The sequence below is a fragment of the Puma concolor genome, chromosome E1 (assembly GCF_028749965.1).
Source record: "Puma concolor isolate L17-30 chromosome E1, mPumCon1.1.hap2, whole genome shotgun sequence".
Classification (NCBI taxonomy): domain Eukaryota; kingdom Metazoa; phylum Chordata; class Mammalia; order Carnivora; family Felidae; genus Puma; species Puma concolor.
In genome coordinates this window covers 57446369-57472780 of record NC_141680.1, presented here as the reverse complement: position 1 = coordinate 57472780, position 26412 = coordinate 57446369, and the positions used below count along the sequence as shown (strand labels likewise).

General features: G+C 41.9%; 1 protein-coding gene and 1 long non-coding RNA gene across 2 annotated transcripts in view; one reads left to right on the top strand and one right to left on the bottom strand.

The window, feature by feature from the left end:
• Positions 1 to 6651, bottom strand: part of RAB37 (RAB37, member RAS oncogene family) — a 54760-nt gene extending 48109 nt beyond the window's left edge. The window contains exon 1 of the mRNA XM_086687966.1: positions 6463 to 6651. Coding sequence (XP_086544092.1) covers positions 6463 to 6528 — 66 coding nt within the window. The 5' untranslated portion in view covers positions 6529 to 6651. The remainder of the gene's footprint in view (positions 1 to 6462) is intronic.
• A 96-nt stretch (positions 6652 to 6747) lies between these two features.
• On the top strand, positions 6748 to 25701 carry LOC112864692 (uncharacterized). The gene is made up of 3 exons (XR_015244295.1): positions 6748 to 7097; positions 11882 to 11970; positions 25420 to 25701. It is a non-coding gene; the product is annotated as an uncharacterized LOC112864692 (long non-coding RNA).
• The last annotated feature ends 711 nt before the right edge of the window (positions 25702 to 26412 follow it).

Below are 26412 nucleotides of genomic sequence, written 5' to 3'. Positions count from 1 at the left end.
GTAGGATTGAATGATGTAAGGTCCTTAGAACAGTGCCTGGCACATTGCTTTATAAAGGGTCTGCTGTTATTATTTAAATTTTTACAATTCCTACCAACTGTGACCTTGAGCAGTGACTTTTTTTTTTCCGTTTCACCTCCATTTCCCTATTTATAATATGGAATTAATAATAACCCTTACTGGAAAAAGCATGTGGTAAGTATTAAGTCTCACAGCATATGTTAAAGTATTTTGTAAACTATAAAATGCTCCACAGATGAATCATGCGTTAATTTTTATCATTTATGATTAACAATTATTAGTCTCACTGGGTCCCTCCAGATGATAGTGCAGAGATGATTTTGTACTTCTCTGTTCCCAACCTAATGACACCTGACAAGGGGAGCAGGAGAAGGGAGAAGAATCTCAGGGAAGACTGTCCCCTACAGAGGATGAGGCTCCTGATGGGCTGGAGGGGGGCTCTGCCTCATCTGGGCTGAGTCTTTACCAGCAATGCCATTTTTTCTGAGGGTTGAGGGCTTCTCAGTGTGAAGCTGGGAGGGGCTGGAAAAAGCAGGGTGCTACGTTCCTGACAGTCCCCTGGAGGTTTGCTCTGATACATGACAGATCTGCTTTATAGTAAGCAGACTTTCTGGGAGTGGTGTGGATGCAAAATTCAAATAGCAAGGGAGGAGGAGGGAGGCAGGAGGAGGAAGGGGAGAGGAAAGGTTTGCTTTGCCTTTAAAAGGCCCTTAACAACAAAAGAGGAGGAGGGATAGAGACCAAGAACACATTATCACTGGCCCTGCCTATACCTTGTGAAAGGAGGTGTGTGTGTGTGTGTGTGTGTGTGTGTGTGTGTGTGTTGGTGGCAGCCAGGGGCAGAGGACTAGTTGTTCAAGACCCTTAAAAGTATGCCATTTGCAGGGGCGCCTGGGTGGCTGTCGGTTGAGGATCCGACTTCCGCTCCCACATCTCGAAGCTTGTGGGTTCGAGCCCTGAGTCAGGCTCTGTGGTGACAGCTCAGAGCCTGGAGCCTTCTTTGGATTTTCTGTCTCCCTCTCTCTCTGCCCACGTTCCTCTCTCTCAAAAATAAAAAAACATTAAAAAAGTATCCCATTTTCAGAAACACAAAGCATTCAATAGCACCCTCATGTGGATGGATCAAAACTGTCTGCCACTAAGCAGAAATACAAATAAGGAGGGAGGGAGCAGACTTTGGCATCAGGGTCAGTGAGATAGGAATCACCCGTTAGGGGATTCTTGAGTTCTGCCTGTTTAAACGATTATTTTCATAGGACCTTGTTACCTTGAGGAGCAGGGTGAGGTCTGGGGAGGTTTTGACTGGTACAGTTAGTTAAGGGTTAAGATTTCCAGATCTGTTGTTGGCTGTTGGCTTGGAGCTCTCACTTGGCCCCAGAAAACCTCCTCTGGTTGGCCGGTGGGAGGCTGGTCCAGGGCCACTGCGGACTGGAGAAGCACATTACTTGAATGCTGTGCAAGTTGGCAAAGGAGCCGTGGGCTCCATTCTCACTTGCCGTCTCCAGGGACTGCTTCTCTTGCCTGAGAACGGGAGGCCAGAAGCAAGGAGCACACTGGGATTCTTTTAGAGCCACTTCAGATTTCCTGTTTAACAGTTCCCCAGCCTGGTGCTCACCTCTGGCTGTTTACTTCCAGCAAATCTGGGTTTCCTGCCCACAAAATGAAGGAAGTCAAAGCCACTCCCCAGAACAGCTTCTAGGAAAAAAATCTTAGTGGACCAACACTGGTGAGTCCTAGATATTTTCTAACAAAAGACACCAGGAAGCCCAAATTAGAGGGAGGAGTACTTGGGGAGGGAGGCCTGAAGAGTTTGGAAAATGGCTTTGAGATATTGGACTGAGTCACCATCATTTCCTGCTGAGGTTGTCCAAGAGAACCAGCCAGCACCACTCCCCAAGCCAGCTGCCTGCTCTGGGATCTGGGCAGGACAGACAAATTGGTCAAGGGAGTCTCAGACCCGCCAGAGATCCTCAGTGACGTAACACACACTTCATTTATTTATCTGAAAGCGGCCAGAGCCACCAAGAGAGGAAAACAGGCAAATGGAAACATTCTAACAGGGAACAGTTAACTTTTACTGGCTTGTTTGTTTGTTCCTGAGCTGAGGATGGAAATCGGGCAGGGCTGGAGCTAGTGCTCTGGCTTTGGTTTTACTTTTTTTTTTTTTTTTTAAAGAACCCCTCCCCCTCCCACCATCGACACTACCTCATTGAGGTACAATGGACTCATTTTGAAAGTAAAATCTCCTCACCTATGGGTACAGGTTTTCCTGTGGAATCAGATTCTTTTACCATAAACATTAAGTGAAAAAAAAAAAAAAAGAGAAGGATAAGGATAAAGGGTGTGGAAATCACAGGATGAACAGTAGACAAGAAATGTGAAGGAAAAGTACAAGTGAGGAGGGGAGTACTGGAGATGACCTCTTGGCTTTCTCACTCAGCTAGAAGTGTTAGAGCAGAGTCAGAGGGAATGGAAATCCCTTGTGAGACACAGACGTTTTGTCCTTATTTCCCTGATAGTTCCATTTTTTTCCAACAAGGACTAAGTCCTGGATGAATGGATGGACATTCACATCTTTCTTCCCCCTTGGTCAATGGTCTTTCTGAGATGCTACAGAGGAGAGTGACTTTGGCTTAGCAATTATTTGCCCCTCCTGGAACAAGGTTAGCATGTGGGTGTGCATCAGAGTGCTGGTGGTAGCGAATTAGGAAGTGAGTCTCTTTGTCCTGATTCACTAGCATCTGGGGCAAAGCTCTGTGCTTCATTTTCCTAGAGTTCATGTTAAGGCCCTGGCACAGCAAGAATGCAATCCGTGGGCTGTTCCTGAGTTTCCAAGCCTCACCATTGCTCTCGACCGCTCTCAAGACTATACTGGTAGCAAGAGAGGGCTAGGAGGTCTCTCAGTGAAAGAGAGGCAAGGTTGTTCACATGTTTTAAATTATTTAGTTGCATCAAATATTCAGATTTGTGAGAATAATAGCAACTCTATTTAAAAACTCCAAGCATGTGATGGATGAACTCAATGTTTCCAAGCAGTTCCCAGCTTCCAGCCCACACTCCAGGAATATTCTAAGAGTTACTCAGGCTCACCTGGGTCACCCTCTAACTCTTGGGACTAGCTAAAGTGCAGGTACCATCCAAGGCTGATGATATTTGGCATATGTTTTCCATATAAGTGAATTTTAATGAGAGGTTTTATTGTGCCCCATGCTTCACCTCCCAGAGAAAGGAAATATTCAACCTAGAAAATCAGGATTGGGATATTCACATGGAAGCCTTGATGAGTGAGTGAGGTGGGTGTGTGAGCTTAATCCCATGGGACTGTGCCCATGAAGAATGTGTGTGTGTGTGTGTGTGTGTGTGTGTGTGTTTCTGTTTATAGAACTGCCGTTCTTCTTACAAAGATTCATTGTTTTAGGTGACACTCCATGTGACACCTACTGAAGTTGCTCTGGAGCCCGAGATATGTGCCCTAAAAACAACCACCATGCCACAGAAATACATATTTACATCTACATATTTACATTGTATTATCTAACATCTTCCTTCAAAAGACAATAAGCCAGGTATTATTATTCCCATTTTATAGATAAGAAAAGTGAGGCTCACAGATGTCATTCAAAGTCATATCAAGGTCTGTTTGATTTCAAGCCTGGGGTTTCTATCCACCATACAGCAATGTGTCTTCTCTAGCAAGTTTTAAAAACTATCCTACATAAAATCTGGAAGTCCTGTCAAAACATTAAATGATACTTTCCCCTCTGTAAAGGTAACTTCTGGGGAGGCAAAGGGACAGTATGTGGAAAGGTGCATGTGTGGGATTCCTGGGAAGCTGGCAAGGTTCTTTCTTTTAATCTTGGTAGTGGTTGCACAGAGGTGCTCACTTTGTGATAATGCATCAGGATGTACACATATGATTTGAGGTTTTCTTGTGTTTGTTATACTTCAATAAAAACTTGATCTTAAAAATCATTCTTTCTGGCAACTAATGTTGGAGGGGAACTCTGCTTCCCATGGCCAATATGTTCTAATGAATCAACAAGAATTTCTTGGACTCTATTATATAGCAAACCTAAGCATAATACAAGTATGTTTATTCCCTGCCCTTTTACATAAAGGTTCTTAGGTGGATCACATTAAAAAATCATTCACAATAATAAAATCACATTAGGAGGAGGTGATCAGCATTATATGAAAAGGAAACTTTCTATACATACATTACTCTGTCGGTTACCGGAAGGTTTGAGTGCAGCATCTGCTGTCAAGATGCTCACAATCAAGCTGAAGAAACCAAGCATTCACAAGTACTAAGTAGACATTTGTCTTCAAATATATTGGAAGTTGTCAGAACAGACTCTCTCCCAATTCGGTGGTAAATAAACCCAAAGGAAGTGAAGTTCTTGTGGGCTACATCCTATATTTCATATGTGGATAATTGAGGTGGAAAAAGTCACACTAATCAATAATTTGACAACTTTGACTTCAAAATCTTAAAGCACCAACATGAGTATTTACATCTTTATAAGATGTTTTAAACTTGGAGAGACTCATATATCTAATTACCAGGATGCTACTGTAATTGATTTGTAATTATATGCCTTTGCTTGAACGCACATTCTACTGAGGCTAGATTCACAACCTCAAAGAATTACATCTTACTCTAGTTTACTTCAGATTGTAACTGTTTTAAAACTTCCTGGCTGGGGTAGTTGTTATACATTTCTCTCTTTCTCTATACGTTTAGGGGTTCAGGGATCTGGAGGGAGAAGTCACATGGACTATTTAAATTTACAGATGCACTTCTGTTAGTTGATTTTCCTTCACTTGTGTCAGAAATAGCCAGTGTGGGGGCACCTGGGTGGCTCAGTTGGTTAAGCGTCTGACTTTCACTCAGGTCATGATTTTGTGGTTTGTGAGTTCGAGCACTGCATCAGGCTCTGCGCTGATAGCTCAGAGCCTGGAGCCTGCTTCAGATTCTGTCTCTCTCTCTCTCTCTTTCTGCCCCTCCCTTGCTCACACTCTGTCTCTTTCTCTCAAGAATAAATAAACATGAAAAAAAGTAAATAGCCAGTGTGATGCAGGCCCGTTCGTCTGAAACTTTAGTGTGCATATTTATTTCCTAAGGATTGTTTTAAAATACAAATTCAAATAGTAGGTCTTGGGTGGGGCCTGAGATTTCCCATTTTTAACAAGCTCCCAAGTAAGGCCAGTGCTGCTGGCCTGTGGACCACACTTGTACAGAGAAAAAGGTATTAGACTTGGAGTCATGGCTCCTGGCTTTTAGTACAAGCTCTGCCATTTACCACCTTATTTTCTTGCACAAGTCACTTTATCTCTCCGGACTTTAGTTTCCTCAAATGTAAACTGTGTAACAGGGGAATAGAGTGGATTGGATTATTTCAGAGCTTGCATTCATGGAATTTTTATTATTTGTTTATTTAAAATTTATTTATTTACTTAAATAATCTCTACACACAATGTAGGGCTCAAACTCATGACCTTGAGATCAAGAGTCACATGCTCTCTTGACTGAGCCAGCCAGTGCCCCACATTCATGAAATTTTTAAAGTGATATTTTGATTTAAATAATCTCCGAGTGTAGGACCTATAACCTCCGAGTATAGGACATTAGTCAGGGGACTAAGAGATAAATTGGTATTAGCAAAGTAGGAAATATAAGGGCTCAGTGAGGAAGGCAGAGAAAAGGATGAGGCAATAATGACTTCTTGTGGCAAATATGGGCTCTGATTCTTTCGAGGTGATGGATTTTGGATTAAAAGACTTGCCTAGAGAGAGGCTGCTACGTTTCCCCAGCGATCACTCTGAGAGGAAACCTACATTATTGGGGATTGAGTTGCATAAGAAATTTGAATGAGGGAGGCAAGGGATGAGTTACAGCTTTGAAACAAGCAAATGCTTTCCGGTGGGCTAAGAGCAAGTTGTGGCCGGAGGGCAGCTTTCTGGAGCCAGGAGGGAGTCTAATTCCTGCTGTAGATCATTTCTATGTGTGATTTCACCCAAGTTGGCCAGGAATTCAGGTCTGTGACCACAACTCCCAGACATAACAGGGCCGGAGCTTGTGAAGGAAGGGTGAGAGGACAAACAGCCAGCCAGAAGGGTCACGGACGGGCAAGGGTGCTCAGGGTACACAGGAGTTCAAATGGATCTGAGGCAGGAGGAAGTGAGTGAGAAAGGGACACAGGTGACTTAAATAAATGAACAGAGATTCTGACAATCTGAGGCGTCGGCCCCTCCCCCAGTGTTTACGCAAGCCTGTTTTGAGCAGCAAACAGGATCCAACAGAAGGGGCTCCCAGGCTCACAGATATGGACTGGTTTCTCTTTAAGTCCCAAAGCCAAGTCAGGGGAGTGGAGAGAACTCTTGCTGATGGCGCCCTCTCCCAGCGTTGGGATGGGGGCAGGGGACTGCCGGAGATCTTACCTTATGAAGGACGTGCTCATTGAAGCTAGCTCCCCACTGGTAGGAGTCCAGTCTCTGCTGGTCCATGCCCGGCGTGGAGCCCACTGCTTCTCGCCTTCCAGCGCTCTGCGTCAGCGCTCCCAAAAGCTCGGTCCGGGCTCCGCTGGGTGCGGCAGGCTCGGGTCTAGCCCCGCGGGCCCAGCCGCATCCGGGTTCAGCACTGGACAGCTCTCACAGAGGTTGCGGCGCTGTACCGGGGACGCGGTGGGGGGTGGGCAGGCAGGCGGCGGTTCCCCTTCGCAACCGCGGCGTTTCAGCACCAGGAACAGCGATACCGTCTCCCCGCGCCCGGGACCGGAGTTCTGAGATCCCGTCCGCCCAGAATCCCCCGTCTTGTGACTCCAGGGTGCTGGCAGAGATACAAGATTTCAGTCTAGCTGGTGGTCCGTGTGTATCTGGTTCAGCTACCGGACTTCGGAGGCTCAGCGTCTGCTGCGTTCCCAGGGCACTGCGGTCCCAGGAGCTCACTCTTCCTGATTCTCAGTGAGCGAGCACCCCCGTCATACCACGCAGCTCAGCTCTCCTCCCGTGTTTGCAGGGGCGAAGTCCTGCGGTGCTGGCGCAGCTTCTGTTTTGGTCCCGGACAGCTCCCTCCAGTATGTATTGAGGTTCATAGATGATGGGCCATGAGAGTCCTTGAAGTCCTGAATTATTTTACAAAATTCTGCTTACCCGCATTTTCCCAGGGAGAGGGTCCAGAGCTTTAATTACACTCTCTAACGTGCACTTGACCCACAAAAGGTAGGAACAGTTGCCTCAGGAAAGGCAGACTGGTGGCTTAATTAAGAGTACAGGCTCCAGAGTTCAAATCTGGGCTCTGAAAATTGTTAGTTGTATAACCTTGAGCAAGTTACTTAACCTTCCCTAAGTGTTCACAAAATAGAGATAATAATAGTACCTACTCTCTGGTGGTATTCTGAGGATTTAGTAAGTTAATTCATGTAAATAGCCTTAAATGGTGCCTGACATATATTAAAAACATAAAGAATGTTAACTATTATGCTCTGTGAGCAGGGAGATGAGAAGCTCTGGTTACCTCATGTAAACACCAGGGGAGGCCTTCTGTTGGGACCTTCCATTCGCAGTTACATCACTATCTGGAAGAGGAGAGCATAGGACTGGGAACCCTGGGAATTGGGGGCTGAGATTTTGGCTCTGGGGGTTGTCCTCCTATGATGACCCTGGTGTTCATCAGGTGGCTATCACTAGGCACAAGTCCTATTACCACTGGCCATTGGTCAATATGGAGGGAAAGGGCCAGGCCTAACGTTAAAAGGGTGTGTTTTACTCCTGGATTTCAGCTTCTTTTTGGCTAATGGCCAAAATGTACATGAGAATGTACACGAAAATTTTTCTTTTTTTTAAACCATAAATCAAATTTCATTTATAAAGTGTTATTATTACTGAAGTCTGTAGATACTCAATGAGTAATGATTAAATGAATAAAGGCAGGGAACTGGTGTGTTTGTGTGTATGAGATTCTCATTAGGCCTACTATTGGGGTTCTTAGACTGAGGTGAATAGATAGACTTTAGGGAATTGTGAACCTTTGAAAACATTGTCAGAAGTTTTACTTATATGCATTTTTTTCTGGGGAGAAGTCCCATAGATTTCATTATGTTCCCTAAGTTGTCTATTCAAAAACTTAAGGACTAATAGCTTGGAGAAGATCTCATCACAACTTTCTCTTGGGCTTCCTCACCATCCATGACTGTCATAGATAAGAAGGTTCCAGAAGCCAATGGTAGCTTTCCCTTGAGCCTCACATTCCTGGGAAATTTTACCCTTCTCAGGGCCTGCTTCTTAGCTCTGAGGATTCAGAAACACGATTTCATCTGTTTTCTCAAAGGTTATTAATAGCACATATTATAGAGGATCCAAAATGATCTGGAGTTGATGACAGAAGACTTCCCTGAGAAATGATATTTAAGCTGATATCTGAAGAAAGAGTGAGCATCAGTCAAATGAAGGGAGTGATAGTGTGACTCTAGGAAGAGAGATCAGCATGTACAAAAAAGGAGCTGAAAAAAGACTAGCCTGACTGGAGCTACAGAGGTTGAGGAGAAGGATGATGGGAGAAATGTCTAGAGAGGTAGGTAAGGACAAGATCATGTGGGCTATGTTAAGCGTTTTGGACTCTATTTTAAGAGCAATATGAAGCCATTGAAGAACTTTAAGTAGGGGAGTGACATGGTCAGACTTGGAATTTAAAGATACTATTCTGGTTGCTGTGTGGGCTAAGAGCCAAGAATAAATTTGCTCATTTTTTCTTATTGATTTATAAAAATCTCTTTATATATTAAGGACATTAATCTCTTCTGTCATAAATATTTTATTATTTTCTACAGATTTTTTTCAATTATTAGCTTTATGCTTTTGTCATACTATATTAAAGTTTTTAATTTTTAAGTTTTGAGTGAACAATGCTTAGGCATTAGCCAGGCAGAGGATAACAAAGCATATTGTTGAGCAAATAATAACAGTAAAGGAAAATAATCACTATATTTTACACTTGAAACTAATATAACACTGTATGTTAACTGTACTAGAATAAAATAAAAAACTAAAAAAAAGTGAAGAAAAATAGATATTCTTTAAGGAATGTGTCCATTAAAATGTAATAGGAAAAAGATCAATTTTCTTCATTCTAGGGCTATTTATGTTCAAATAACTAATACTGTTTAAATTTTTTTAACGTTTATTTATTTCTGAGAGACAGAGACAGCATGAGTGGGGGAGGAGCAGAGAGAGAGAGGGAGACACAGAATCTGAAGCAGGCTCCAGGCTCTGAGCTGTCAGCACAGAGCCCGACGTGGGGCTTGAACTCACAAACCATGAGATCATGACCTGAGCCAAAGTCGGACGCTTAACTGACTGAGCCACCCAGGCGTCCCTGAAATAACTACTACTACTACTAATTTAAAATGACATACCTTGTGTGATTTCTATTCTTTTAAATTTGCTAAGGTGTGTTTTATGATCTATCTTGGGGAATGTTTCAGGTGAACTTGAGAAGAATGTGTATTTTGTTGTTGGATGGAGTATAACAATCAGATCAAGTTGATTGATAGTGCTCTTCAAGTCAACTATATCTTTATTGATTTTGGGCATGCTAGATGTATCAGTTAGTGACAGAGGGTTTTGAAGTCTCCAACCATAATTGTGGATTCATCTTTTTCTCTATTTTGTTCTGTTTTTGCTTTGTGTATTTTGACACCGTTTTTTAGATGCAAACACATCTTTTTTGAGAATTGACTCCTTTTCATTGTGTAGTGCCCCCTTTATTAGTGATAATTTTCTTTTCTGAAGTCCTCTTTGTCTGAAATTAAAATAGCTACTCCAGCTTTCTTTTGATCAGTGTTAGCATGGAATAACTTTCTCCATTCCCTTACTTTTAACCTGTTGGTGTCTTTATATTTAAAATGGGTTTTTGTACTTAATAGAAACCCATGGGGGAGGGGAAGGAAGAAAAAAAAAAGAGGTTAGAGTGGGAGAGAGCCAAAGCATAAGAGACTCTTAAAAACTGAGAACAAACTGAGGGTTGATGGGGGGTGGGAGGGAGGGGAGGGTGGGTGATGGGTATTGAGGAGGGCACCTTTTGGGATGAGCACTGGGTGTTGTATGGAAACCAATTTGACAATAAATTTCATATATTGAAAAAAAAAGAAAAAAAAAGAAAATGGGTTTTTGTAGACAACATGTAGTTGTCTTTTTTTTAAAAATCCACTCTGACAATCTCTTTTAATTGGCTTATTAAGCCATTCATATTTAGAGTGATTATTGATATATTTGGATTAATGTCAGTCATGTTTGCAATTGTATTTTATTCATTGCCAAGTGCCTCTTCCTTCGGCATTCTCTGGTTTTATTTATTTTATTTATTTATTTATTTTTTTTTTTTCAACGTTTATTTATTTTTGGGACAGAGAGAGACAGAGCATGAATGGGGGAGGGGCAGAGAGAGAGGGAGACACAGAATCGGAAACAGGCTCCAGGCTCTGAGCCATCAGCCCAGAGCCTGATGCGGGGCTCGAACTCATAGACCGCGAGATCGTGACCTGGCTGAAGTCGGACGCTTAACTGACTGCGCCACCCAGGCGCCCCTGCATTCTCTGGTTTTAAACGAGCAATTTGTGTAATTCCATTTATCTCCTTTCTTGGCACAACAATAAAAAAATTCTTCTTTAAAATCTTTTAAGTTGTTGTCTTAGAGTTAACAGTATATATTTTTAACTAAACTTAATCCATCTTCAAATTATGACATTCCTGGTTCATGTGCAGTGTAGGTACCTTAAAAACGGTATTCCCAATTTCTCCCTCTCACCCCTTGTGACATTGCTGTCATTCATTTCACTTATCCATAAGCCATAATCATTAAATACATTGTTGCTATTGTTACTTTCAAATTATCCTTCAGAAAGATTAAGAATAAGAAAGATAAGCTTTTATCTTACCATCATTTATTAGCACGCCACCCTTCCTTTCACTTCTTTTCCCTCTTTATCTCCCAACCTCTATCAGATATACTTTTTAAAAATAAACATTTTGTTTTAGAATTATTTTATATTTACAGAGGAGTTGCATAAATAGTGTAGAGAATTATTGTACACCCACACCCAGGTTCCCCTACTATTAACATTTTTACATTTGTCACAACTATGAACCAATGTTGGTATATTATTATCAACTAAAATCCATACTTTATTTGTATTTTCCCAGGACCCAATCCAAAATATCACATTACATTTAAGTGTTATGCTTCCTTAGGCTTCTTAAGACTATGAAAAATTTTCAGACTTTCTTTGTTTTCGATTACCTTGATAGGCTTAAGGAGTACTGGTCAGGTATTTTGTAAAATGTCCTTCAATTTGGATTTGGCTGATGTTTTTCCCTTGGTTAGACCAAGGTTCTGTGTTTTTTGAAAGTAAGACCATGGAGGTAAAGTTTCATTATCAACACATCATATCAACAGGTTGTGTTATAAGTAAGACTTATCACTAATGATGTTAATTAACCTGGATCACCTCACTAAGGTAGTGTTTGTTGGGTTTATCCACTGAACATTTATCCCTCTTTGACATCCTTTGTTTTGTTTTGAACACTTCTTTCTTTCTGGAACTAGGATTTTAGGATTCTAGCTCTGGGGTTATCTTGTTGATTCTGTCCTCTTGGAATTAGTAATTTCTTCAAGAAGCCCTGGTTCCTTTTATTGGCAAGTGGTATCAGGAACCAAGATCGGGGTACTTGACATGTTCGTTGCTACTGGGGTATTGTCAGGTATACTTTTATTTTCAAAGTTTTCCAATGAATAGAAATCACATTTTTTAAATGTTATCATAGTTATATAATGTGTAATTATCATCTTCTGTAATTTTTACAGGTTTATTCTAAAATGTGAACACCTTCCCAAGCCTCCAGGATTTAAACTGCTATCATTAAGCAAACACAGTTTATGTGCAGGGCTAAATAGTAAGTTATGATTCTTTACATTTCATTTTCAAAGACTTGTATCACCAAGTTAAAAAATTTTATTCTTTTTAAACATAAAAACTCCATTGCTAAAATCAGGCATTGTTTTAATCTGTACTTTGCCATTGTATGTATTTGTTGTTTTCTCTGAAGTTTCTGATTGCCTTTCAATTTGTTTATTGAAAGAAGAGATACATACCTTCTTCTTTGTATCTTTTATATTGTCAATGTCTTCACTTTTCTTTTCTCTTGGAAACCATTTAATTCCTTTCTTTAAAAAAAATTTTTTTTTACATTTTTATTTATTTTTGAGAGACAGAGAGAGACAGAGCACAAGTGGGGGAGGGGCAGAGAGAGAATGAGACACAGAATCTGAAGTAGACTCCAGGCTCTGAGCTGTCAGCACAGAGCCCAATGCAGGGCTTGAACTCACAAACTGTGAGATCATGACCTGAGCTGAAGTCAGATGCTTAACAGACTGAGCCACCCAGGCGCTCTAATTCCTTTCTAATTCCTTTCAATCATTTCCTCGTCTGATGCGAATGTGTTTTTGTCTTAAATGTTTATTTATTTATTTATTTATTTTTGAGAGAAGCGGGGGTGGGGGTGGGGAGAGGCAGAGAGAGAGGGAGAGAATCCAAGCAGGTTGTGCAGAGCCGTACATGGGGCTCGAACCCATGAACTGTAAAGTCAAGACCTAAGGTGAAACCAAGAGTTGGATGTTTAACCAAATGAGCCACCCAGGCACTCCTCTAATTGCTTAAAGATTAAATTAAAGATTTAATTCCAGGGCTTCATCATTTGCTCAAGACTTACTTTCCAAGCTTTCTTCTCTATGATCTCACAAACCTCTCTCCTATAGAGCTTTATTTTCCTGCTTTAATCTGACCATGTTGCTTTCTGGGCCTGCTGCATGGCCATAACCCTGACATTTCCCTTTAGCCTTATTCCTATGTGGGTTCAGTATTCTCTGTGGTTTATACCTTCCTCTTTCTCAGTTTACTCCCTCATGAATTTGGCATACTTTTCTTGGTTTACTCTTCATGGAAAGTATTTGAGGAAGTCACTTGAAAATGCACTCAAATAACCTCTTAAAAATTATTTTTTATTTTTAAGTAATCTCTACACCCAATGTGGGTCTTAAACCCATAACCCCTAGACCAAGAGTCACATGCCCTACTGATTGAGCCAGCCAGTCACCCCCGAACAAACTTCTTAAAAAGGGGGCATGGGAGGTGGACTTTCTGAGTCTTTGCATATCTGAAAATGTCCTTATTCTGTTCTTACTTGATTTCAGCTTGGTTTGGGATTCACAATGAAGATGATTTCCTATAAGCTTAAAGATATTACTGAATTGTCTTCTGGTACACTAACAGGAGGTAGTATTGCTAATTCGAGGTGTTGCTAACCGAAGGTCTGTTGCCAGACTAATTCCTCAGCTTTGGAAATGGGCTGTTTCATTATTTATTTTTCTTTGGCAACTTTTAGGATCTTTTCTTGATCCATAGTTTTCTGAAGTTTTATGTTACTTTATATAATTGTACACCTTTTTACATCTATTGTGCTGGGTACTCAGCAGACCCTTTTAGTTTGAAGATGTGTGTCACTTTTCCTCTCTGGGAAATTCTCTTCATTTTACTTTTTTTTCTCCCCTTAATTATCACTATTATTTTCTGAAGTTCCCAAGGAATGAGATGTTGCGCTTTCTGGATTGTTCCTTTTTTTAAATTATTAAATAAAGGTGAGTTTATCTATTTATTAAATAGGCTCCAAGCCCAACATGAGGCTTGAACACATGACCCTGAGATCAAGAGTCACAATGTCTACCATCTGGGCTAGTCAGGCATCCGTGTTACTTTTGCTGTTTTTATTTTTTAATGTTTATTAATTTATTTTTAAGAGAGAGAGAGATCATGCAAGCAGGGCAGGAGCAGAGAGAGAGGGAGAGAGAGAATCCCAAGCAGGCTCCACGTTCAGTGTAGAGCTCAACATGGGGCTCTATCCTACACATGTGAGATCATGGCCTGAGCTGAAATCAAGAGTTGGAGGATCAACCAACTGAGCCACCCTGGTGCCCCCTTTTTGCTCTTTAAAAAAAAACCTCACATTTTACATCTCATTGTCTATTTGTTCTGTGAAGTAGGACAGTTCCTCAACCTCATCTTTAAGCCCTCACATTACGTTTAAAAGTTTTAGGACTTTCAAAGTGGGGCACAGAGGCCACCTAAACCAGAATTGCATGGGGATGTTTGTTTAAAATATAGGTTCTGGAGAGAGGGAAGATGGCGGCGTAGGAGGACGCTGGGCTCACCGCGCGTCCTGCTGATCACTTAGATTCCACCTACACCTGCCTAAATAACCCAGAAAACCACCAGAGGATTAGCAGAACGGAGTCGCCGGAGCCAAGCGCAGACGAGAGGCCCACGGAAGAGGGTAGGAAGGGCGGCGAGGCGGTGCGCGCTCCACGGACTGGCGGGAGGGAGCCGGGGCGGAGGGGCGGCTCGCCGGCCAAGCAGAGCCCCCGAGTCTGGCTTGCAAAAAGCGGAGGGGCCTGACGGACTGTGTTCCGACAGCAAGCGCGACTTAGCGTCTGGGAGGTCATAAGTTAACAGCTCTGCTCAGAAAGCGGGAAGGCTGGAGGACAAAGGGAAGGAGAGCTGCTGAGCCCCCAGACAACAGAGCTCAGTTTGGTGGGGAACAAAGGCGCTCGCCAGCGCCATCTCCCCCGCCCATCCCCCAGCCAAAATCCCAAAGAGAACCAGTTCCTGCCAGGGAACTTGCTTGCTCCGCGCAAACACCCAACTCTGCGCTTCTGCGGAGCCAAACCTCCGGCAGCGGATCTGACTCCCTCCTGCTGCCACAGGGCCCCTCCTGAAGTGGATCACCTAAGGAGAAGCAAGCTAAGCCTGCCCCTCCTGCCCCTGTGCACCTTGCCTACCCACCCCAGCTAAGACACCAGATCCCCAACATCACAAGCCTGGCAGTGTGCAAGTAGCCCAGAGGGGCCACCCCACCCCACAGTGAATCCTGCCCCTAGGAGAGGGGAAGAGAAGGCAGGCACGCACCAGTCTGACTGTGGCCCCAGCGGTGGGCTGGGGGCAGACATCAGGTCTGACTGCGGCTCCGCCCACCAACTCCAGTTATACACCACAGCACAGGGGAAGTGCCCTGCAGGTCCTCACCACGCCAGGGACTATCCAAAATGACCAAGCGGAAGAATTCCCCTCAGAAGAATCTCCAGGAAATAACAACAGCTAATGAGCTGATCAAAAAGGATTTAAATAATATAACAGAAAGTGAATTTAGAATAATAGTCATAAAATTAATCGCTGGGCTTGAAAACAGTATAGCTGACAGCAGAGAATCTCTTGCTACAGAGATCAAGGGACTAAGGAACAGTCACGAGGAGCTGAAAAATGCTTTAAACGAAATGCATAACAAAATGGAAACCACCACGGCTCGGATTGAAGAGGCAGAGGAGAGAATAGGTGAACTAGAAGATAAAGTTATGGAAAAAGAGGAAGCTGAGAAAAAGAGAGATAAAAAAATCCAGGAGTATGAGGGGAAAATTAGAGAACTAAGTGATACACTAAAAAGAAATAATATACGCATAATTGGTATCCCAGAGGAGGAAGAGAGAGGGAAAGGTGCTGAAGGGGTACTTGAAGAAATAATAGCTGAGAACTTCCCTGAACTGGGGAAGGAAAAAGGCATTGAAATCCAAGAGGCACAGAGAACTCCCTTCAGACGTAACTTGAATCGATCTTCTGCACGACATATCATAGTGAAACTGGCAAAATACAAGGATAAAGAGAAAATTCTGAAAGCAGCAAGGGGTAAACGTGCCCTCACATATAAAGGGAGACCTATAAGACTCGTGACTGATCTCTCTTTTGAAACTTGGCAGGCCAGAAAGAATTGGCACGAGATTTTCAGTGTGCTAGACAGAAAAAATATGCAGCCGAGAATCCTTTATCCAGCAAGTCTGTCATTTAGAATAGAAGGAGAGATAAAGGTCTTCCCAAACAAACAAAAACTGAAGGAATTTGTCACCACTAAACCAGCCCTTCAAGAGATCCTAAGGGGGACCCTGTGAGACAAAGTACCAGAGACATCACTACAAGCATAAAACATACAGACATCACAATGACTCTAAACCCGTATCTTTCTATAATAACACTGAATGTAAATGGATTAAATGCGCCAACCAAAAGACATAGGGCATCAGAATGGATAAAAAAACAAGACCCATCTATTTGCTGTCTACAAGAGACTCATTTTAGACCTGAGGACACCTTTAGATTGAGAGTGAGGGGATGGAGAACTATTTATCATGCTACTGGAAGCCAAAAGAAAGCTGGAGTAGCCATACTTATATCAGACAAACTAGACTTTAAATTAAAGGCTGTAACAAGAGATGAAGAAGGACATTATATAATAGTGACAGGGTCTATCCATCAGGAAGAGCTAACAATTATAAATGTCTATGCGCCGAATACCGGAGCGCCCAAATATATAAAACAATTACTCATAAACATAAGCAACCTTATTGATAAGAATGTGGTAATTGCAGGGGACTTTAACACCCCACTTACAGAAATGGATAGATCATCCAGACACACGGTCAATAAAGAAACAAGGGCCCTGAATGAGACATTGGATCAGATGGACTTGACAGATATATTTAGAACTATGCATCCCAAAGCAACAGAATATACTTTCTTCTCGAGTGCACATGGAACATTCTCCAAGATAGATCATATACTGGGTCACAAAACAGCCCTTCATAAGTTTACAAGAATTGAAATCATACCATGCATACTTTCAGACCACAGTGCTATGAAGCTTGAAATCAACCACAGAAAAAAGTCTGGAAAACCTCCAAAAGCATGGAGGTTAAAGAACACCCTACTAACGAATGAGTGGGTCAACCAGGCAATTAGAGAAGAAATTAAAAAATATATGGAAACAAACGAAAATGAAAATACAACAATCCAAACGCTTTGGGACGCAGCGAAGGCAGTCCTGAGAGGAAAATACATTGCAATCCAGGCCTATCTCAAGAAACAAGAAAAATCCCAAATACAAAATCTAACAGCACACCTAAAGGAAATAGAAGCAGAACAGCAAAGGCAGCCTAAACCCAGCAGAAGAAGAGAAATAATAAAGATCAGAGCAGAAATAAACAATATAGAATCTAAAAAAACTGTAGAGCAGATAAACGAAACCAAGAGTTGGTTTTTTGAAAAAATAAACAAAATTGACAAACCTCTAGCCAGGCTTCTCAAAAAGAAAAGGGAGATGACCCAAATAGATAAAATCATGAATGAAAATGGAATTATTACAACCAATCCCTCAGAGATACAAACAATTATCAGGGAATACTATGAAAAATTATATGCCAACAAATTGGACAACCTGGAAGAAATGGACAAATTCCTGAACACCCACACTCTTCCAAAACTCAATCAGGAGGAAGTAGAAAGCTTGAACAGACCCATAACCAGCGAAGAAATTGAATCGGTTATCAAAAATCTCCCAACAAATAAGAGTCCAGGACCAGATGGCTTCCCAGGGGAGTTCTACCAGACGTTTAAAGCAGAGATAATACCTATCCTTCTCAAGCTATTCCAAGAAATAGAAAGGGAAGGAAAACTTCCAGACTCATTCTATGAAGCCAGTATTACTTTGATTCCTAAACCAGACAGAGACCCAGTAAAAAAAGAGAACTACAGGCCAATATCCCTGATGAATATGGATGCCAAAATTCTCAATAAGATACTAGCAAATCGAATTCAACGGCATATAAAAAGAATTATTCACCATGATCAAGTGGGATTCATTCCTGGGATGCAGGGCTGGTTCAACATTCGCAAATCAATCAACGTGATACATCACATTAACAAGAAAAAAGAGAAAAACCATATGATCCTGTCAATCGATGCAGAAAAGGCCTTTGACAAAATCCAGCACCCTTTCTTAATAAAAACCCTTGAGAAAGTCGGGATAGAAGGAACATACTTAAAGATCATAAAAGCCATTTATGAAAAGCCCACAGCTAACATCATCCTCAACGGGGAAAAACTGAGAGCTTTTTCCCTGAGATCAGGAACACGACAGGGATGCCCACTCTCACCGCTGTTGTTTAACATAGTGCTGGAAGTTCTAGCATCAGCAATCAGACAACAAAAGGAAATCAAAGGCATCAAAATTGGCAAAGATGAAGTCAAGCTTTCGCTTTTTGCAGATGACATGATATTATACATGGAAAATCCGATAGACTCCACCAAAAGTCTGCTAGAATTGATACATGAATTCAGCAAAGTTGCAGGATACAAAATCAATGTACAGAAATCAGTTGCATTCTTATACACTAACAATGAAGCAACAGAAAGACAAATAAAGAAACTGATCCCATTCACAATTGCACCAAGAAGCATAAAATACCTAGGAATAAATCTAACCAAAGATGTAAAGGATCTGTATGCTGAAAACTATAGAAAGCTTATGAAGGTAATTGAAGAAGATTTAAAGAAATGGAAAGACATTCCCTGCTCATGGATTGGAAGAATAAATATTGTCAAAATGTCAATACTACCCAAAGCTATCTACACATTCAATGCAATCCCAATCAAAAGTGCACCAGCATTCTTCTCGAAAATAGAACAAGCAATCCTAAAATTCATATGGAACCACAAAAGGCCCCGAATAGCCAAAGTAATTTTGAAGAAGACCAAAGCAGGAGGCATCACAATCCCAGACTTTACCCTCTACTACAAAGCTGTCATCATCAAGACAGCATGGTATTGGCACAAAAACAGACACATAGACCAATGGAATAGAATAGAAACCCCAGAACTAGACCCACAAACGTATGGCCAACTCATCTTTGACAAAGCAAGAAAGAACATCCAATGGAAAAAAGACAGTCTCTTTAACAAATGGTGCTGGGAGAACTGGACAGCAACATGCAGAAGGTTGAAACTAGACCACTTTCTCACACCATTCACAAAAATAAACTCAAAATGGATAAAGGACCTGAATGTGAGACAGGAAACCATCAAAACCTTAGAGGAGAAAGCAGGAAAAGACCTCTCTGACCTCAGCCGTAGCAATCTCTTACTCGACACATCCCCAAAGGCAAGGGAATTAAAAGCAAAAGTGAATTACTGGGACCTTATGAAGATAAAAAGCTTCTGCACAGCAAAGGAAACAACCAACAAAACTAAAAGGCAACCAACGGAATGGGAAAAGATATTTGCAAATGACATATCGGACAAAGGGCTAGTATCCAAAATCTATAAAGAGCTCACCAAACTCCACACCCGAAAAGCAAATAACCCAGTGAAGAAATGGGCAGAAAACATGAATAGACACTTCTCTAAAGAAGACATCCGGATGGCCAACAGGCACATGAAAAGATGTTCAGCGTCGCTCCTTATCAGGGAAATACAAATCAAAACCACACTCAGGTATCACCTCACGCCAGTCAGAGTGGCCAAAATGAACAAATCAGGAGACTATAGATGCTGGAGAGGATGTGGAGAAACGGGAACCTTCTTGCACTGTTGGTGGGAATGCAAATTGGTGCAGCCGCTCTGGAAAGCAGTGTGGAGGTTCCTCAGAAAATTAAAAATAGACCTACCCTATGACCCAGCAATAGCACTGCTAGGAATTTATCCAAGGGACACAGGAGTACTGATGCATAGGGGCACTTGTACCCCAATGTTCATAGCAGCACTCTCAACAATAGCCAAATTATGGAAAGAGCCTAAATGTCCATCAACTGATGAATGGATAAAGAAATTGTGGTTTATATACACTATGGAATACTACGTGGCAATGAGAAAAAATGAAATATGGCCTTTTGTAGCAACGTGGATGGAACTGGAGAGTGTGATGCTAAGTGAAATAAGCCATACAGAGAAAGACAGATACCATATGGTTTCACTCTTATGTGGATCCTGAGAAACTTAACAGGAACCCATGGGGGAGGGGAAGGAAAAAAAAAAGAGGTTAGAGTGGGAGAGAGCCAAAGCATAAGAGACTGTTGAGAACTGAGAGCAAACTGAGGGTTGATGGGGGGTGGGAGGGAGGAGAGGGTGGGTGATGGGTATTGAGGAGGGCACCTTTTGGGATGAGCACTGGGTGTTGTATGGAAACCAATTTGACAATAAATTTCATATATAAATAAAAAAAAATAAATAAAATAAATAAATAAAAGTTTTAGCAAAGGGTGCCTGGGTGGCTTAGTTGGTTGAGTGTTGAATCTCAGCTCAGGTCATGATCTCATGCTTTGTGAGTTCGAGCCCCACATCAGGTTCACTGCTGTCAGCACAGAGCCTGCTTTGGATTCTCTGTCTCCCTCTGTCTCTGCTCATGCTCTTTCTCAAAGATAAATAAAAACATCTTTAAAAAGTTTTAGCAAAGTTCCTTTCAATTTCTAAGAATTATTTTTTGTTCTTAATCAAAATGTCTAAATTGTGATAAAATATACACAATATGAAAGTCACCACCTTAACAGCTTTTTAATTTTTATTTATTTCATTGATCTCTACACCTTGAATTCATTATTACCCTGGGATAAAGAGCTGGATGTTCTACTGACTGAGCCAGCCAGGCTCCCCAAACCTTAATGACTTTGTTTAAAGCTTATTTATTTATTTTGAGAGAGACAGAGAGAGTGTGAGAGGGGGAAGGGCAGAGAAAGAGGGAGAATCTCAAGCAGGCTCCGCTGTCAGTGCAGAGCCCATGTGGTGCTCAAAGTCACAAAACCATGAGATCATGACCTGAGTTGAAATCAAAAGTTTGAGGTTTAACCGACTGAGCCACCCAGGAGCCCTTTAATTTTTTTTAAGTTTATTTATTTAGAGTTAGAGAGTGTGCACACAAGTTGGGGAGGGGCAGAGAGAGAGGGAGAGAGAGAGAATCCCAAGCAGGCTCTGCACTGTCAGCACGGAGCCAGACACAGGGCTCAAACTCATGAACCATGAGATCACGACATGAGCCAAAATCAAGAGTTGGACTCTCAACCAACTGAGCCACCCAGGCGCCCCCCACCTTAACGATTTTTAAGTGTGTAGTTTGGTAATGTTAACTGCATTCACATTGTTATGAAACCAATCTCCAGAACTCTTTTTATCTTCAAAAGAGAAACTGTACCCATCAAATAGTAACCCCTTATTTCCTGCCACCCCAGCCTCTGGCTACCACTACTCTACTTTCAGACTCTGAATCTGACTATTCTAGGTAGCTCATTGGAGTGGAATCATAGAGTATGTTTTTGTTACTGGCTTATTTCACTTACCATAATATCTTCAAGGCTCATCCATGTTGTAGCAGGTTCAGACTCTCCCTTTTATTTTTTAAATGTTATTATTTATTTTTGAGAAAGAAAAAGAGACAGACCATGAGTGGGGGAGGGGCAGAGAGAAAGGGAGACACAGAATCCAAAGTAGGCTCCAGGCTCTGAGCTTTCAGCACAGAGCCTGATGCGGGGCTCGAACTCACAAACCATGAGATCATAACCTAAGCTGAAGTCGGACACTCAACTGACTGAGCCACCCAGGCATCCCAGACTCTCCTTTCTTTTAAAGGCCAAATAATATTCCATTGTACGTATGTGCCACATTTTCTTTTCTTTTTTTCCAATTTTTTTGTTAATCTTTTTTTAAAAATTAAGTTTTTAATTTTAATTCCAGTATAGTTAGCACACAGTGTTATATTAGTTTAAGATGTACAATATAGCCATTCAACAATTATATACATTACTCAGTGTGCTTTTATTCCCCATCACCAATTTCACCCATCCCCGAACCATCTCCCCTCTGATAACCATCAGTTGTTTTCTATAGTTAAGCATCTGTTTCCTGGTTTCTCTCTCTCTCTCTCTTTTTCCTTTGCTTGTTTGTTTTCTTTCTTAAATTCTACATATGAGAGAAATCATGTCTTGTCTTTCTCTGACTGGCTTATTTCACTTAGCATTCTACTCTGTAGCCCCATCCATGTTGTTGCAAATGGCAAGATTTCATTCTTTTTTAATGGCTAACTAATATTCCAGTCTGTGTGTGTGTGTGTGTGTGTGTGTGTGTGTGTGTGTGTATATATATATATATATATATATATATATATATATATATACCACAACTTCTTTATTCATTCATTTATCAATGGACACTGCTGTTTCCAAACTTTGGCTATTGTAAATAGTGTTGCAATAAACATAGGGGTGCATACCACATTTCCAGAAACCATTGATGGACGCTTGGGTTGCTTCCACCTTTTGGCTTTTGTGAAGAATGCTGCTGTGAACATGGGTGGACAAATATCTCTTTGAGACAATGCTTTGAATTCTTTAGGGTAAATATCCAGAAGTGAAATTGCTGAATCATATGGTAATTCTATTTTTAATCTTTTGAGGAACCACCATGGTCAATGCCTTTTTATACCTTTGTATTATGGAAGTGGTATCTTCTCAAATCTCTCTGTTTTAAAAATTTCTTTCCTGTTCCTGAATGATCTCTGCTTTGTTAGGGTCAGTTTTGCTATTTATTTATTTTCTTGTATGTTTCAGATTTTTAAAAAAATCTAAGGATTTTTGGTTATCTTCATGCTTAATGAGGCATGGGAATGGCTCTGATATCTCTGTATGTGGGCAGGATTTGTAGCAGGTTAAAGTTTTAGAGGAGTGGTCAGGGAGTTTGTGCAGAGAGAGAGGGATACACAGAATCCGAAGCAAGTTCCAGGCTCTGAGCTGTCAGCACAGAACCCAATGCGGGGCTTCAACTCACCAACTGGGAAATCATGACTTGAGCCACAGTCTGAGGCTTAACCAACTGAGCCACCCAGGCGCCCCATATATTCTCATTTAATCTAACTAGTAATTCTATAAGATAGTTTTTGTTGTATTCATTTTACAGAAGTGGAAACAGGATCAGAGTTTTAAAAAGCTCACATAGGGGGCGCCTGGGTGGCTCAGTCTCTTAAACGTCCAGCTTTGGCTCAGGTCATGAAATTGGGGTTCCTGAGTTCGAGAGTCCCGTGTCAGGCTCTGTGCTGACGGCTCAGAGCCTGGAGCCTGCTTCAGATTTTGTCTCTCTCTCTCTGCCCCTCCCATGCTCATGCCCTGTCTCTCTCTGTCTCTCAATAATAAATAAACGTTAAAAAATTTTAAAAAGCTCACATAGGGGGTGCCTGGGTGGCTCAGCCGGTTGAGCGTCTGACTTCGGCTCAGGTCATGATCTTACAGTCTGAGTTCAAGCCCCGTGTCGGGCTCTGTGCTGACAGCTCAGAGCCTGGAGCTTGCTTCAGATTCTGTGTCTCCCTCTCTCTCTGCCCCTTCCCTGCTCATGCTCTATCTCTCTCTGTCTCAAAAATAAATAAAAACTTAAAAAAAAAAAAGCTCACATAGGAGGTTGGAATTTGAACCTAGGAATATGTGACTTCAGATTCCATACTCTAAACCAATATACTACTTTGAGTCTGAAAGTTTGAGCTGAACCTCATGTGGGGATTAAATGGCAGTTTCATTTTGGGTCACTAAGGAAATAATCTATAAACTGTAGTAACGACTGTGAAACAAGAGAACAGCTGAGTTCAATGGATTTGAAGAAAATACCCAGAATAAATCCTATAAGGATTTAATGCTGCAGGACGTTGTGAAATGCAAAGATGGGATGGGTTTCCTAACATTAAAGATCCAGCAACATCTTTCTTCCACTGAAAGGCTTGGCACTACTCCCATGGCTAAGCTCTGGGCTCTTAATGTGAGTGAGAAAAGCACTACAGGGAAGGTGCAGCCTGTATAGGCAGCCACCTGCCCTCTCCTCATGCTGCAAAGCTTGGATGGGGATAGAGATTATGAGTCATAGTGGCCTAGGAGGAACAATGGTGCTGTCCTCTTCCCTTGGGTTTTTGGAGAAGATGGTTCTTTCCTTCATGCATTCGTTCTTAGCCAGGTGCTGTGGTAGGTGCTGGGGATAAACAGATAAAAGAGCCACAGTTCCTGCCTCTGAAGAGCTGACAGCCTACTAGGCATGGCTAAGATATATATATATATATATATATATATATATATATATATATATATATATATATATAATGTGATAAGAGCTGTGATGGGATGTAAGGGAGACAGTATGGCGCAGTGGTTAAAAAAAAAACACAGACACAGGTCTGAATTCTAGCTCTGCCATTTTTTGTTTTTGCAACTTGATATATTAATTCACTTTGCTAACCTTCACTTTCCTCCTTCATTGGGTTATTGTGAGGAGTAAATGAAATAAGGCATGGGAAGTGCTCATCCCAGTGCAGTGCCTGGTATATATTGAGTACTCAATATGGCGGGTCATTGTAGTGGATAATATGGACTGAATGTGCTGTAGGTCTGGAGAAGAGGGTGACCTACTCTGTCTGCCCAGAGGTGAGGAGGAAGATGGGGGGCAGGGAAGGCTTTACTCAAGAAGGTGCCTCCAAACACCAACTCTTCTTCCCCCCCTCCCTTTTTTTTTTGAGCAGCAGGCAAAAGTTTATTAGAGTATAAGATTAGAAAGGAAGAATAGTAGGAAAGTTCTCTTTACAGAGAGGGGAACATTTGAGAGGTAATGCCCCTCTTGTTTCCCGATAAAACCCCCAAATGGTGTCTTCCATTGTCCTAGCACCCCACGGGGTCAAATTGGTGAAGTTCCAATAAGGGAGCTTCCAATAAGGGAGAATCTCTATAAGGTCAGGTGGGCAACTCTCCATGATACTTACTAGATTCTTGCTACCTTGTCTTCTCTAGCTTCTTTATTAGATATTTTCTGGGAGAGACTCAGATAGATAATGAATGAATGAATGAACTTTTATTATGACCACCATGTGCCAGGCTCTTTTGCATGTTATCTAATTTAACCTTGCTCAATAATCCTCTGGAGAAGGCTACTTTTCTTCATATTCTATGAGTGGTGGGGGTGAAGATCAGGGACAATAAGCTAATCAAGATTGAGCAGGTGGCAGATGGAGCTGAGATTCAATCCCCATAGGTGTAGCCCCAAGTTGATAGGTTTTCCACATCCTGCAGCTGCCTTTTTCACATGGATCCTCAACCAGGAGTTGTGGTTCAGAAAGGGACTGTGGAGATTCATTCAGGGCTTTTAGCTCCATAGATGGAAAAATGCCCTGGCATAGAGGACTTTTTTAAACTCTAAATTTCAACCTTTCCTGCCACTTGGTCAGGGTTGGGGAGAGGAGAGAAGCAGAGGGTGTTTTCCGTTCCAGAGATACCTAAGTATCACATCTGTGCCAACACCTCTGTTACTGGTACATAATGGGAATGCCACAAAGCAGAGAGCAGTGTTCTGGTGCCTCTCTTACCAGGAACCTGGGGAGCCCCCATGGGCTAGGGCTCCATGCACCAGGGGTCCTTGTAAATGGTCATTAGTATTGAGCTCTCTCTTGTTTCACCCACAGGCCAGCAACTATCAACCATGGGACAAACTGAGCATCCAGGCAGGCACAGCCCCTCTACTGAGTTCAAAGCTCTTTGCAGCTCACGTTCTCCATCTTGTGGACATTTATCCCTGGCAGAGTCTCAGAAGTTGGTAACTGTGTGTTGGAGAACTACTAAGCTCAGAGTCCAGGGAGGTGAGCTTCTTTTGCCCAATATGCAGGGAAGCTCAGGCAAAATGAGAAAGTCAGCAAACTACCTGTATTCTTCTTAGCCACCCCTTATGCTTTATCTCCTCTCTGTGGAGCTTAAACCCTTTTCCACATAAGAAAGAAATGATTTTTTCCATAGTCAGCAGCAGCAGGTGTGTGTGTGCGCATCTGTGTGTGTGCACCTGTGTGTGTGTGTGTGCGTGTGCATGTGCATCTCTGTGTAGGAGGTATCATATTTTTGAGGATCTGTCTGCTGGAATCACACCCCACTTGGCCATGATCCTATGCTGGCAGGCCCTCTTACACAGCCTGCCACCTGCTTGCAGGGATCTGTGTATTCAGTTTCAGGTATTTTCCAGAAGAGGCAGAAGGTACTCTGGGCACAGACCTGAGCATCAAAACTTGGAAAAGAGAATTGAATCCTTCCTTCCAAGATCTGATAATGCAAGGATACTAAGCCATTTATGCATCTGTTAGCCAATTTTTTTCTTTATTTTCTTTCTTTTCCTTTCTTTCTTTCTTTCTTTCTTTCTTTCTTTCTTTCTTTCTTTCTTTCTTTCTTTCTATTTGAGAGGGAGAGGGAGAGAGAGAGATTCTTAAGTAGGCTCCATGCTCAGCACAGAGCTGACACAGGGCTCTATCCCACAACCCTGGGATCATGACCTGGGTCACGGATGCTCAACTGACTGAACTACCCAGGTGCCCTGCCAATGTTTTCTTTAAATTGGACCTTAGGGTGCACAGAATTGGAATAATCAAAATAATTGAACTCTGACACACTCATCACACTCATCCTTAAATGGT